The sequence below is a fragment of the Eumetopias jubatus genome, unplaced genomic scaffold (assembly GCF_037043125.1).
Source record: "Eumetopias jubatus isolate StellerSeaLion01/CBP00866 unplaced genomic scaffold, mEumJub1_p1.0 scaffold_9, whole genome shotgun sequence".
Lineage (NCBI taxonomy): Eukaryota > Metazoa > Chordata > Mammalia > Carnivora > Otariidae > Eumetopias > Eumetopias jubatus.
The window spans coordinates 108267773-108282718 of NW_028274815.1; the positions used below are offsets into that span (position 1 = coordinate 108267773).

At 45.3% G+C, this 14946-nt stretch overlaps 1 protein-coding gene across 1 annotated transcript; it reads right to left on the reverse strand.

Annotated features, from left to right (window-relative positions):
* Positions 1 to 530: 530 nt before the first annotated feature.
* On the reverse strand, positions 531 to 12251 carry BMP2 (bone morphogenetic protein 2). Its single transcript, XM_028112929.2, has 3 exons — positions 11792 to 12251; positions 10260 to 10609; positions 531 to 2519 (listed from the first exon to the last, which is right to left on the reverse strand). Exons 2-3 carry the CDS (start codon positions 10600 to 10602, stop codon positions 1675 to 1677), a joined length of 1188 nt encoding a protein of 395 aa, XP_027968730.1. The 5' UTR covers positions 10603 to 10609; positions 11792 to 12251; the 3' UTR covers positions 531 to 1674.
* Positions 12252 to 14946: the final 2695 nt, after the last annotated feature.

Consider the following 14946-nt stretch of genomic DNA (forward strand, 5'->3'; position numbering starts at 1 on the left):
TGCCTGGCTGTACAGACATACCCACCGAACCCTTCTGTGGGTCTGATTTCGACACAGAGCACAGAGGCCCTGCCGCTGCAAGAGTTCACACTGAATGGCCTAATTTGACTTCGTTCTGCTTGGGCTTCTGTCCAATTGGCAGATATCCTTGTAGAAGCTGATCTTAGACACTTTCCCTTTCTAATTTTTTGGCACCATTGCCTCTGTTGCATGGGATATCATCTCTGAAACTTTATCTTGGGTTTCCCAGGTTTTGCTTATTTTGGAGCTTTGGTTTGCTCTTAAATCTTTCTCCTAAATCATGAGCCCCAAAGAGGGTCGCGTGAAATACTAAATCGTGGCTAATTCCTTTGAGGCAAATATCAATTATCAAGTGACTTGCTCGCACATTTCCAACCATTCCTTGCCTTTTCCCCACCCCCCTCCAAAACAAGTAACTTCAGAAGCAAAAAGGAAAACACGAGGTAATCATCATGAATGCTGTACAAATGCACCATTTTCTCTTACAGGTTGGACTTTATAGAATGAAATGCCAGGGCTCTGATATTTATTATCTGAAAGAGATTTGACATTTGGAGAAATGTGTTCACATAACCTTGGAAAGAAAAACAAGCTGATCCAACAGAAGAGGAGGTGGGCAGAAAACATGATGGACACAATTTTGCTGTGTGTTGGGCAAAGTCAGAAAACTGGGTCCTTCTGAGCATAAAGAGCTCCCAGATGAGGTAACAGTTAAATACAAATCAATTTCCAGCTCTTCATGAGAGCCACTACATATCAATTTTAAATATACATGACCACAATATTAATAATGAAGAAATCTTATGTTTTATTTAATACTTTGGCCAGACCAGCCCCTTTGAAGGGATCACTAGTTTAGGAAAGAAGAACAACAAACCATCATTCACTTTCCTGCAGGTTTCTCATTTTCCTAATTATTTCTATTGGTCCTGCTTTATTCTTTCTGCAAATTAAGGGGTAGGGGAGTGTTTCTAAATTAGATCAGCAATTTCTGGTTCTTATCCAAATATTCTACCTAATAAGGACGTAAGTTCTCATGGATTGGACAACCACTCTGCAACATTCCTGAGAATTGAATAATATAATAATCTTGAAAGTCAGCAGAGTGGATTATCCACTTTTTTTTTCTGGACTTGAACTTGTGACCTTAACAGTAGCACTGCAAAAAAGCAAATGTGCTAAGCACTTTGCCGGAGTAACCTTCCATGTAGACTTTTCATCTTAAATACACACAACTGAAAACAACTACAATTTTTGGAAAATTATGTACAAACCCAATACTTCTTTTGATTACATATAAATACAAATTAGCTATCTTTCCTAAAAAGTGGTTATAATAGTAAATAAATACAAAATAAATCTGACCATTATACTTCATGTGCTGGGGTTGAACCCATATAAAATGTACAACTAAATGCACTTTAAAATCTTTAAGGAATAATTCTCTGATTAAAATATTTGTTTTCCCAACTTCTTTTTGTAGATATAAATATATTTTCAAAATAACTGTTTTTTTTTCTCCATTCCATTCCATAAATAAAGTCTTCATTGGGAAATATTAAAGTGTCAACTTGTTCTTTTTTTTGCTTTTTTTTTTTTTGCTTTTTTCTAAAATATATATATATATTTATTTATTTATTTCATTTTGCTGTGCTAACGACACCCACAACCCTCCACAACCATGTCCTGATAGTTCTTTAACACGACCTTTTCGTTTTCATCAAGGTACAGCATGGAGATAGCACTGAGTTCCGTTGGTACACAGCACGCCTTGGGAATCTTAGAATTAACGGAGTTGACCAACGTCTGAACAATGGCATGATTAGTGGAGTTCAGGTGATCTGCCAGGGGAAAAGGGCATTCCCCATGACAATAAAAGGCGTGGTACCCCGGGGGTGCTACGATCCAGTCATTCCACCCCACATCACTGAAGTCCACGTACAAAGGGTGTCTCTTACAGCTGGACTTAAGGCGTTTGCGCTGTTTGTGTTTTGCTTGGCGCTTTTCTCTTTTGTGGAGGGGGTGTCCTTTCCCATCGTGGCCAAACGTTACTAACAGTGGCCTGATCTGTGACCAGCTGTGCTCATCTTGGTGCAAAGACCTGCTAATCCTGACGTGTCTCTTGGAGACACCTTGGTTCTCCTCCAAGTGGGTCACTTCCACCACAAATCCGTGGTTGGCGAGGCCCTGTGCCGTCCACCTCATCACAGCAGGGGTGACATCAAAGCTCTCCCACCTGCTTGTGTTCTGATTCACCAACCTAGTGTCCAAAAGTCTGGTCACGGGGAACTTCAAGTTGGCTGCCGCAGGTTTAATAATTTCATAAATATTAATTCGGTGATGGAAACTGCTATTGTTTTCCAAAGTTTCCTGCATCTGTTCCCGAAAAACCTGAAGTTCTGCTGAGGTGATAAACTCGTCGGTAGGGATAGAAGTTAAATTAAAGAAGAACCTCCGGGTTGTTTTTCCACTCATTTCTGGCAGTTCTTCCAAAGATTCTAATTTGACATAAAAACAGGTGGAAAAGAAAAAGAAAAAAACCATTCAGTAAAGTAAGTAATGACAATCTGATGATATATGAGAATTTGTAAACCTCATTTCAGGGTTTGATTTAACCCATGTAAAAGTCTGCAACTAGAAAATAAAAACTTCCCCTTCAGATAAAAAGAAAGCCTCCCTTTTCTGTACACATATGTCGACATGCAGACCATGAAGCAAAACTTCACAATTTGTTGTTGGGCTTTTTTGTTTTGTTTTGTTTTGTTTTTCATTGTGACGTTTTTAATCCCATACATGAATACTGCTTCCAGGTGGCTATAATAATGGGGAAAACACTGAAGCATTTCTTTGGAAGTCACAGACTTTAGGGCAAAAAAAAAAAGTCAGCACTATAGTTAGTAGAGGTCTAATGAGTGAGGATTTGAGGAAATTATTGCATTTCTTAAAAAGAAAAAGGCTTTAATGTCAATCCCTTAAACAGTATTCTAAAACATTACTCTGCAATTTAGATGATTTACAAATCTCAATATACAGATTTCAGTTTCCTAATTAAAGAGTCTGAAACTCAACATCAACGATGACATTTTGCAAAGCACACCCTACTATTTTATTCCAAGTCCAGAGACAAAGGCATTTACAGGGATCGACTTCTTTGGAAGCGTAAGGGTGGTACTAAGATACCGTAGTAATTAAGGCCAGACAATTTCAAAAGAAGGAACTTCCTAACTGTTGTCTTGTTCTCTCACCTCCTTATGACCTCAAAAACCAAATTTCGTGGTAGATAGTTTTGTAAGAAAAAAAAAAAAATGACTCTCTTCAATTCCTTTGTCCTTAAAAAAAAAAATAAACCATATTAAAAACACACACCTACCAAATAGACCCAAAACCAAAAAAATTATGAAAATTTATAAAAATACCATCATGAGATTCATAAGGGATAATTTCACCATACTACTACAGAATAAACATTCTGTATCTAGTATCATCACTTCAAAATAAACCATTTAAGTGGGCTATGCATAAAAGCTCTTTCTGATTTAAGATTCCTGAATTTAAATTTTAAAACAAATTTAAATATAGGAAACTATATTAATTTTATGGTTGTATTTCCCCTCCGTCAAGCAGTTATAAGTTGTTCAGAGAATGTAGATAGCAAAGGAGAATCACTTAAGATCACTCAACTCAGAGGTTTTACTTGTATAAACCTTCATCATCAAAGCACCAGTCATGACTGCAAGCTAAGTGGAAGTGCCAAGTTCAAGAGGGACAGTTTACACCAAATCATGGAGTAATGCTTTAAGGGGATGCTTCTCAAACTTCAATCTTCATACAAAACACCTAAGACACCTTAAGTCTTTAAATGCAGATTCTGATTCAGTGGGCCTGGAGTAGGACTTGAGATTCAGCATTTCCTGCAAGCTACCCAGGTGAGTCAATGCTAGGAGCTCACAGATTGCCCTTACAGGGTCAAGGTTTTAAAGGATGCTTTTCACATTCAAATGTAAATTCCAGGAGCATATTTTAAAGTGATTCTTGCCAAATAATACAAAAAGGAGGAGAAGAAACAGTAGTGTCAGCCAAGGAATAAGAAGTGAGTCCTTGGGTGGACAGCCAGGGACTCAGAACAGAAAGATCTTCCAAAGCTCATATGCTTGGGACAGGGAGAGTATTAGGCCAAGAAGTAAACCCTCCATGGTCCCCTCACGCCTGCTACTCTACACCTGTTGGGAATACCTTTTGGGAGCTATTCACACTCTAAGCTAATGGTACTTTAGGCCAGGCACTATTTTTATTTTTTGTTTTATTTTATTTAAATTCAATTAATTAACATCTAGTGTATTATTAGTTTCAGAGGTAGAGGTCAGTGATTCACCAGTTGCATACAACACCCAGTGCTCATTCCATCACGTGCCCTCCTTAATGCCCATCACCCAGTTTCCCCATCCCCCCACCCTCCCCCCCTCCAGCAACCCTCAGTTTGTTTCTTATAGTTAAGAGTCTCATGGTTTGTCTCCCTCTCTGATTTTGTCTTATTTTATTTTTAAAATAATTCTCCAACCAATCAGAGCAGGGCTCTCCTCAATGGCTCCAACAAGTATCAAGGATTGTGTTTAGCTCCTTCTTTTCTTTCCTCCCTGTAATTCAGGGGCCTTCTAATGTTTCCACTGAAGGTGTTCTTTTAGCAGAGAAGCCAACAGATACCAAAGAAAAATAAAATCAGCAGTGTCCCCCAGATGTAATGACATAAAGCCAGATCTGGCTTGAACTACTGACTTCTCTGATAGCAGCACACCTAAGAACACTCTTTTCTTTTAAAGAGGCGGGGAGGAAAGGCAAATTATCCAGGGCATTTACTGAACAGCTGTATTAATAAGGTGCCCAGAGAAATCACAATTGCAACAAAAACTAATTCCAAATCCATAAATGAAAAAGAAAGAAGTTATGAACACATACAGACATGAGCACACACAGACACAAGGGGACAACACACACACACACACACACACACACACACACACACACACACACACACACACACACACACACACACAAGCAGCCAGAGGATGAGCAGCATGAAATACAGGTAAAATGAGTAAAGATGGGTATAAAAAAGGCATAAAATAGAATGACCTTCCAGAAGATAAATCTAAGACTGAAGTGAATCATATAAAACTGTCACTATTTGACTAGACTTGACATGTTAAAAAAAAACAGCAATTTCATGTAGTTCAAAATCTCACAAAGTTAAGCAGCAGAGAGGATAATCACTTAGCAACTAACTTCGCAAAGGGAAGAACTGCACTATTAAACAGTAAGTAAAGTGAAGACCTTTCCCTGACTTCCCAGCTTCATTAAGAACCTCTATTTGTCCTTAATACAAAGGACTCCGGTGACACCCCTGTGGACGCAGGTCAACACAGGTAAGTCAGACAACTCCAAACCCAGTAAAAAAACTGCTCAAGTTTGGGGCACCTACCACCACTTCCTTTGATCTGCAAGGAATGAATTTCTTCTTAAGGGAAGAAAAATCAAAACCTATTTGAAGTAAGTAAAGAAAAAAGAGCTGCACATCATCACACCACACCTGGGGATTCTGAAAATATAGAGCATTTACCTAAGCAGATAATGTATGCTCTTTTAGAGGCTTATATAGTTATTAATTCTCTGTAAATAACCCTTTTGAATAAGCTGAACTGATCAAGGGATTTGGGTATTCCAGCCTGTTTTAGACCTGCGTTCTTGAACCTCTAAGTCCTTATGCAAACAGATGGAGCTATGTTGCAGAAATGTGGGGAAGTAAAGAAAAATAAGGCACCAGTGACATTTGACCTCTCCTCCAAAAGTGAAGTTCTAATTTAATCATCTACACTCTGTCAATTACTCATCTACATCCAAATAATACAAAAGATGAGGCTGAATTCCCTCAGCCAGCCTGGGTTCACTCTGGCCTCCTCTTCCCTAGACAAGTGGGAGAACTGGTCATTAGAGAAAGAAATCATCAGGATAACGCATCTAGCATGCTGGAGGCTTCTTTGTGCCCCGTCTGGCACTAAGATCTTTACAGGAATCATCTCACAACAAACTGTTTAGGTAGGGACTCTTATTATCTCCATTTTGGAAATGAAATTGTTGGAGCTCAGAGAGGTATGTGACTTTCCTAAGGTCACAGAACTAATAAATGAAGAGCAGATCTATGAACGTGAGTCTACTGCAGTTCCCAAGTTTCTGGCCACTAGGCGCCACTACCTAACACGGGGGAGGAGTCAAAATCTCAAGCAAGGGGCGCCTGGGTGGCTCAGTTGGTTAAAGGGTCTGCCTTCAGCTCAGGTCATGATCTCCAGGGCCTGGGATCCCTCACTTTGGGCTTTCTGGTCAGCGGGGAGTCTGCTTCTCCTTCTCCCCCTCCCCCTACTCATTCTCTCATTCTCTCTCTCTCTCTCTCTCTCTCAAATAAATAAAGTCTTAAACAAACATACAAACTCAAGCAAATGTCAAAACCATTAGGGGCACATTTATATTTGCTACAGTAATAACCACAGTGTGAGTTCTTTCCCAACCAAAAGGATAGAAATATACTATCACCCACGTATGGTGGAGAGAAGACACAACTAAAGAGTAAGAGGGTACAGTGGCAAGGCCCCCTGGGACATGCAGATCTTGTCCGAAACCACTGATATCTTGCAGCTGCCTTTCTGTCCTCAAGAATGGTGAGTTTTAGCAGAAAAGGGAATTCTCGTTATGTTTTGAGAATTTTGCAACACTCTTTGGACCAAAAATGGCCATTAAGACAAAAACAACAAAAACCTGGAGGATGCTATAGCAAATCAGTAAGACTGGAAATCACTGCCCTGAAATGAATTGAAAGTAGCTGAGAATAAGAAACAGTATTTTCTAGTCTATAAAATAATGGCTAGAGAATTAATATTATCAAGGAGAAAAGATATATAAAATAGGAAGATTAAAAGGAAACGGGTTTTTTTTGTTTTGTTTTTTTTAAGAAAAGACAACAAAAGATATGGCAACTAAAGCAAAAGTACTGTCATCCTCACAAACCCTGATCCAGCTTCTGCCCACCCTTAACTCCAACACCTTTGGAATGACTATGTGCCCTCTTACCGTCCTTTGACTACTTAGTGAAACACAAAATGGACAAGTTTAAAAAAAAGACAAAATAGCTCAATGAGAACGATAGAGAGAAACCACCAAGAGTGGAGGACAGAAAATATTAGTCCAAGAACAATCGTTGGGCACCAAAGCTTCAACCTCCAAAGACTTCCAAAGAGAATGCCTGTTCTACCTGATGGGGCCCTTCTTAAGGACACTGAACTACCTGGGGATACTAGAGAAGCGCATCAGGTAAGTATTGCTCTGGGGGGGGGCGTGTATGTCCAAATCCTTTGCTTACACTGGGCATTTGTGATACAAGTTCTCAAGCTCACAGGGCAGCCGCTGCTTCTTGAACTCTCCTATTATACGGATATTTTCATGATAATTACATTTGTGGGAAAAGGGTTAATCTCTCTTCAAAGGCTTTAGTCATGGAGGCAAATAAATTCCATTGTTTCATACAAAAAGAAGACTGTCCTTCAGAGTCTGGAGAGCAAGCACATGGTCCTTCTATATTCCACTCTGACGGGAAAGCATAAAGACTTTTTACAGTGCCAATGAAGTCCACCAATTTCAATGTGTTTTTAACTACAGCAAAGCAAAGAACAATATTTCCAGTTGAAGAAGTGATTTTTCTGTCCTCAGTGGCAGTTGAGAAAGGTCTATGTGGCCAAAGAACTTTTTAATGAGTGAAAAAAAATTGTTGCAGCACTTGGGTCCTCCTGAGTGAAAAGTATTATACACAGGACTAAGCAAAGTTTAATAGGAGAAATGACAACTGATAATTTTGTTTCAGATTGCCTACCATGTGGTCCCATTATCTTCATACAGCGGTTGATATCTGATACCCATGGTATCTCTGGTCTTATATTTCACCAAATCACCAGAACCCACCCACAAATAAAACCAACAGGTAATTCTTGGAATCAGGCCTTTAGTCCTCTACCAAATAAATGCCCGTTAAGGTTGCATGAGCCAAGTTCTGCTCTTAAGCCAGATGCCTTAATCACATGGTTTATTAAAAGATTTTTAGTGCCATACATGGCACAGGGTATTTATAAAAACCAAATCCTGGGTTCCACAAAAATGAAATGGTCTTCGAAAAATGCATTATGTGGCCTAACAATGATACACTAGTCATAAGAAGAAAAGAAATGGATTTGATGAAATTTGAGGGAAAAAATTACATGGCTTTTCTCTATCATGTAACTACATTAAGATCTGACATTACTCTTAAGTTGACTGGAAGCAGGTCGATAACTTCCATACTATTTTGCACATAACATTTATACTTTTAAAGTGATAAATTCTGACTTATAAACTCAAACATGTTATTTAAGTTAAAATAACACTCAATTTGTAGCCTCTTTAGTCTTGATCAAGCCACTTCTAGAGGAAGAAGGAGAAATACACAGACTTCACTGATAGAACCCTCATGCAACTGAGTGTTTTAGGTGTCAAATGACCTAAATGTTCCTCCTTTTAAGTTAGAAGAGACACACAGTACCTTCCTGGCCTTAAAAATAGTTAAGAGTGGTTCCAGGCTAAATTTCCAGGGGAGGTGACTGAAATATAGCTACTCTCGCTACTTTTCTATGCAGAAAAACAATTCTCATCAGCATCAGCTGAGAATGATGAGCTGCATCTATAATCATCCCAAGGTTATGTTGACAGAACACAGAGGAGTGAAAACATTTCTACATATGACAACAGACAACTTCTGCTTTCAGTGAATAAATCCCGAAGGAGTAGAATGATATCTTAGATCCTTTCCCACTGGATCTCTACTGCAAAAAGCACCTCACTTGGAAATGTGCTGGAAAATGATGGATTATGATAAATGGATTATCAGTTCAGTGTCCCCTTCACAGGGTACAGCTGCTTTGATAAAGAAGTACCTTTTGTTATGCGACCTGCCTCTGGGACTTCTTTCCAATACCCAGTACTGTTCTCACAAGTGTAGCCATCCTTCACACTGGGAGAAGATGCCTGGCTGCAACATTTCGTATTTGTTTATATCAGAGCATAGATTTCTACTTGAAATTTACTACCTCAAGGCAAGGCAAGAAAAGGGGAACTTTACTGCCAATTCCCCAATAACCTACAAGAGGTTGTTCTGTGACATACAGCTTTGGACCTTTCTCTAGAACTTGATGAAACCCATGCTCTATTTGGAATGTATTAAAAGCCAAAGGAGAATTTAAAAGTGTAGGAAAAAACTAAACTGGAACGTATTTTTGACTAATTGATCCAAGAACTTGGGTACAAAAGATGTCAATAGCTTCTCTCAGACATTTCAAATCCACTAAATGCTTTTCTGATGAAACAAGCAGAAATCTCCTACCTTAGGAAAACCACATTCAGTATCATAAAAGAAAAAAAAATCCACATTTCAATGCTCATAAAAAGAAAAAAAAAAACAGGCAGCTACTGCAAAAGCTTTTATCTGAAGGCTTGCCTTGTCTCTACTAGGGAGTTCATCTCAGATTTAAGTACAAAACAAGAAAGTCATTGTGGAAACAATAAGATTGATTGTGGAATTGATCTCCCACGGGGATTATTTAGGGATTCGAAATCGTCCAAACCAGGCCCAGATCAACTGTAAATTAGAAAGACTTTGGGGCCCCAGGCTTTTGATTTTTCAACAGTACCTCTGAAAATTCTGCCCTTGGCTGTGTCTAGCCTGAAACCCTAGCTTAAGCAGGAGAAGCAGACTTACAGGGTAAGGGCTTCCAAACAGACGTAAAGAGATCCCAATCTGCCCCCCTCCTTTTCATCCCTCCCCTAGGAAATTCTTGCACGTTTAGCTGACTAGGGGCATGCCTTTTGCCCGCATCTTCCCCATCACTTGACTTCTCTCCAGTTCCTGGAGGAGGAGTCGCTCTTCTGGCTGCAAGCCAGGAAAAGGGTGCGGATTTACCAAAGGGGAATCCCTGGCTCCCGCGCCACACAGGCAGTGCGTTAAAGCCAGGTTCGGAAACGTTCTTTCAAAGGCAAGAATGGAAACGTCTGCGGCGGCGCCCAGGCCAAGCTGCCTTTCCAGGGATGCTAGCAGTCGGCCCACGGTGGGGAGCTTTTGGAGGTGACTCTCCGCCCGCATCTCCGTCCCCGCTCTCTGCTCCACAACTCACCTTCGTGGTGGAAGCTGCGCACGGTGTTGGCGAGGCTGGCCGCCCGCTCCAGCCGGTGGTCCGGGGCGGGCGCGCCCGGCTGGCCCGAGTGCCGTCGGTACAGGTCCAGCATGTAGGGGGGCACCACGGCGTCCCTGCTGGGGGTGGGTCTCCGCTTCAGGCCGAACATGCTGAGCAGCCGCAACTCGAACTCGCTCAGGACTTCGTCCGAGGGCTGGGACGAGGAGCGGCCAGTGGATGCCGCGATCTTCCTCCGGCCCAGCTCGGGAATGAGACCGGCCGCGCCGCCCAGGAGGACCTGGGGAAGCAGCAACGCTAGAAGACAGCGGGTCCCGGCCACCATGGTCGACCTGCGGACAGGGCCGACGTGAGTCACCGCGTTCCCCGCCCAACCCTCTCCCCTTCCACCCCCGCGTCCCCCGGCTCCCGCTCGGTCCGTTGCCGCCTCCTCCAGGGTGCCCACCTGGTTTGCAGTACTCGAGGGGATACTTCAAAGGGGCTGAAGCTCGAACGTTTGGGAGAATGGAAAGCCCCTAGTTCCTGAGCCCGAAGGCTTTTCCCCTTCCATCTCACTCTCATCTGAGACGATTTGCACACAGGCACACACACCCCACCAGCGTCAACTGTCACCTTTTTTCTGTGACACTCGCGCTGACAGCCTGTGCTGGGAACTTGGGGAAACCACCCGTTGGTCTGACACCTCTCCTCCGTTCCCCACAAACCCAAACACATTGCCCAGCGCTCGCTTGCATATAAACACGCACGAATGGTGCATGTGACTTCCTTACAGGCACTGTATAGAACTTCCTGATACACGCGCGCGCATACACACACACACACACAGTCTATAACTTCCAGACCCAGTAAACTCAAGGCCACAACTTCCGAAGCCACTTGCAACTTGTGGCCCACACCTAAGTGTGACTCAGAGGTGTCAAGACAGGCCACTCCGACCCCGAACCCCCCACTCCCATGCAGTCAAGATACACACGTATATTCCTCAAATTACGTAAACAACCAGTATCTGTTAATTCACGTGTCAATAGAAGGTGGTATTGAAGTCCTGCCCCCCTTGCATTCCTGGAAACAAACAGGGAGAACCCCAACTTCTAGTATTTTCCTAAATGGGACTTGGCTCTGAGTAGAGAGCAGGTCTTTCTGAGAAACTTGAAGGGAGAAAGATGGCCATGGTTAAGGCGTAAAGGTTGGCAACTAACGGGTGAAATCCAGGGGCCACCCTCCCGAAGGGATTTGACTTTTTTTTTTAATCATCTAAGTGTTAACAGCCCTAATAAAATACTGAAGAGAGGGAAGGGAGGAGGGGCAGAAGAGTGAGAGCCAGGAGGGCCAGGCTGACGGTCGCCGGGGGCGGTCGGATGGGGACATACCCGCAGGGGCTCGGCAGCACGTGGACCTGGAGGGGGGTCTGTTTACGTCTGGCCAGGCACGGCCCCAGGACCGGCTCAGCGGCAGCGGCCGCCCGGGCCCCGCGCCTAACCCCCCAGTGTCAGCCCGGGGCCCACGTCCTCTACCTTTAGGAGACCGCAGACCGTCTAAGAAGCACGCGGGGACACGTCCATTGAAAGAGCCTCCACATGGAAAAAGCTCTGGTCCAAGGACCTGGCGCAGGGACCGGGTTCCCTTCCTTTGCCTCCTCCTCCTCCCGGGTGCCGGCGGGGCCGTCCTTCTCCTCACGCAGGGAACGGCGTCTCGGGGTCTGGCCCAGCGGAGGAGTGGAGGGGCGCGGGGTCCGGAGGCGGCGAGGCTGGGTCCGTTGGGGCAAAGGCACCGGCGCGAAGTGGGGAGCGCAAGCTATTCTCCCTGCAAGTTCAAGAAGTCTCCGGCCAAGTGCTGACACACAACAACAGCGAGCAGGGGGAGGAGTGCGGGGCAGGGAAGGGAAGGGAGAAAGGAAAAGCTGGTGCTGTCGTTGTCCTTAGGAACCAGCGCCCGCGGGACGCGTGGCCCCGCGTGGGGCCGGCTGCGGGACTCGGGGGGCGAGGGTCGGGCGCTCCGCGCTAGCTCCGCCGCGGCCCATGGCTCGGGGCAGCCATCCTGGGAGACGCCGGGTCCGGGGAAGGGCGCAGCGGCGATCTCGGTGCCGGGCGAGTTGCCCCCCCGCATCACTCTGCCTTACTCCAGCGCACCCCCATTAGCGCTCGCCAGCTGAAACCCCCGCGGCTCCGGCGCTCCGGCGTCCTCGGGCGCATTCTCCGGCGAGTCGAGCCGAGTCCCGGGCCGCCGAGGCGGGTGGCCGCGCTCTTCCCTCCCTCTTCTAGCCCCCGGGCCAAGCTGCGGTGCGCTTTGTGGCCAGCCTGGGGTCCGCTCACACGTCGACCGCCGTGTCGCTGGCCCCCGAGCTTCGGCCGTAGGTGATCGGCATCGCGGCGCTCAGGCTCGGCTCCCGGCTCCCCGGCGCTCTGCGCGCCGGTCCTCGGCTCTGGCGCGGCCCGGGCAGCCGAGGCCACGGCGCAGTGGCGCGCACGGCCGGGCGCTCCAGCCCGCGCGAGGTCTGCGGCGCGCTGGTGCCTCGGAGCCCCCCGTAATCCGCGAAGCGCTGGCCGCGAGGTCGTTCGGGTCGGCGGCGGAGCCTGTGGCGGCTGATGTCCGGCGGCGGCTGCCAATCCCCGGCGGGGTGTGGGAAGCGGAGCGGCGGGCGCAGCGCAAGCCGGGCGCAGCGCGGCGGGGCGAGGACTCCGGCGGCGACGGCGGCGGCGGCGGCGGCGCCGTGGCGCGGCGCTCGCGGCTTTTAAAGGGGACGCAGCCTGCAGTCTCCCTCTCCGCGGAGGCCGAACACCTCCCCCTCGGTGGCGCGGCTCGCCGGGGATCCCCGAGCGGGCGGGAGCGGCGCGCAGGGGTGTGGACGGCGCGCCGGGGCAGCCGCGGCGGGGTGGGGCCGAGGGCGGGGACGCGTGGCCGCCGAGGGGGGCGCTCGCGCATCCAGCCCCTGCCCTCAAAGGGGAGAGCGACTGGAGCGCGGGACCCTCTCCGGGACTGCGGGGGCGAAATTGAGAACACGGGGTCGAGCCTTTATTTCCCACCCGGCCCGTTATTCAACTTTCAGTTTGAAGTTTTTCAGTACTAGACGATGAAAAAAAGAAGAAGAAGACCTCAACCAAGTTACAAGGCATCTTGGCATAGGCTTGGGTAGACTCTTCTGTTTCCCCAGAGAAGAAGAATTAACAGGAAACTAGAGATTGCAAAGTAGGTGTCATTTAAACTTTAACCCACACAGATATATGTATATACATATGTAGACGCATGAGTACGCATTTACATTTATCTATGTATACATTTATGTGTATGTAAATGCACTATTTTATTCAGGTAAATGTACAATATACAAAAATATTCATGTGTGTCTCTATCAATATATCCATGTATGTAAATACATGCTAACGAAAGCACATTTCTATAAATACACGTCTATATATCTACATCTGTGAGTTGGTTGGGGTCCTGCCCTACATGATACTCGCAACGTTGACTCCTGCGTGTGTGGCAGTCTGAAGAGAGGATGATATTATTTCTTTTTATGGTAGCCATCACTTCCTGCTTTGTGATATTTATCTTGCCCAGCTCAGGGGCAGGCGATTAGCAGCTCAGAGGAAGGTAAAGTAATGCACAGTGTGAACCAAGCATACAAGACCTTAGAAGCTTCTGACCCACCAGGCCCCAGCAGCACGTAGATGACATGTGATCAAGTCACTTGTCTTCCTCAGCTGAATATTCCCCAAATCTGCCACACCATGGCATTTCGAGGTGAAGGCTTTCTGTCCCTCCCAGGATTCCAGCACCCTCCATGCCCAACACAACCAACCAGGTTGCCCAATGGATCCCAGAAGCCAAGGGCAGAAAATTTTTGGAAAAGACCAGATCAGCAAAATCAAGTTTGTCTGCACAGAACCTCCAGCCTGCAAAGCAGAAAAAGCCTGAAGCTGGAGCTCATAACAGCGTATTATCCATGTGTATTATTTTTTCAGTTGGGAAGCTAAAATAATTCTAGGTTCTGCTCACGTAAATCGGATTAGCAACCCACAGAGGGGAATTAGGCACTCGCTGTTTCTTAAAGTATAAAGGTCAAATAAGGTATTTCTGAGGAAGCCGACCTACTAGGAAAATAAATGGGGTGGGGGAGGGTAAAATATTCAGGAACATACTCTCCGCCTCCCCCCCAGAAATAAAGTGCTATAGAGGCTGATTGTCCCTATGCATCACTGGTTAGCAAACAAGTAGGCAATAGAATGTATTCTACCCATAGACACTTACATTAAAAAGTGTTTATTGTGCTTCCAAAACGATTTCCTTCCCTATCAAGTTTAACTGAGAAGTTAACAATTGTTTCTGTCATCAGTGAGATTTAGAAGACAAAACAATATGAGACCTAAATCAGTATGTAGCTTTTAAAGAGGAGGAGAAAGATGATAGCTGTTGGATGCTCCTCGAGTAAAGATGAAAAATAAATCTCTGGCGATGACATCAAGGATGTCTTGCAGCTTTAGGCCTCAGTAACTTGTGAAATGGAAACCTTGTCGGTGTATGAAGTTATCTTCGACAGTCAAGAATGAGAGAAAATGGGCACTTCTAGACACTCCATTCCATTTCAGTGTTGCCCATCACAAGATCCCTTTCATGTGTGATGCAGGATTTCTGATGGAGTGCTGAATGCCTTTCTCAAGCACAGCTT

Coding starts and splice junctions, on each gene's coding strand:
- BMP2 (XM_028112929.2), bottom strand. CDS start 10,602: ATGGTGGCCGGGACCCGCTGTCTTCTAGCGTTGCTGCTTCCCCAGGTC. Junction 2,520..10,259: donor GCGCAGCTTCCACCACGAAG/GTGAGTTGTGGA, acceptor ATGTCAAATTAG/AATCTTTGGAAGAACTGCCA.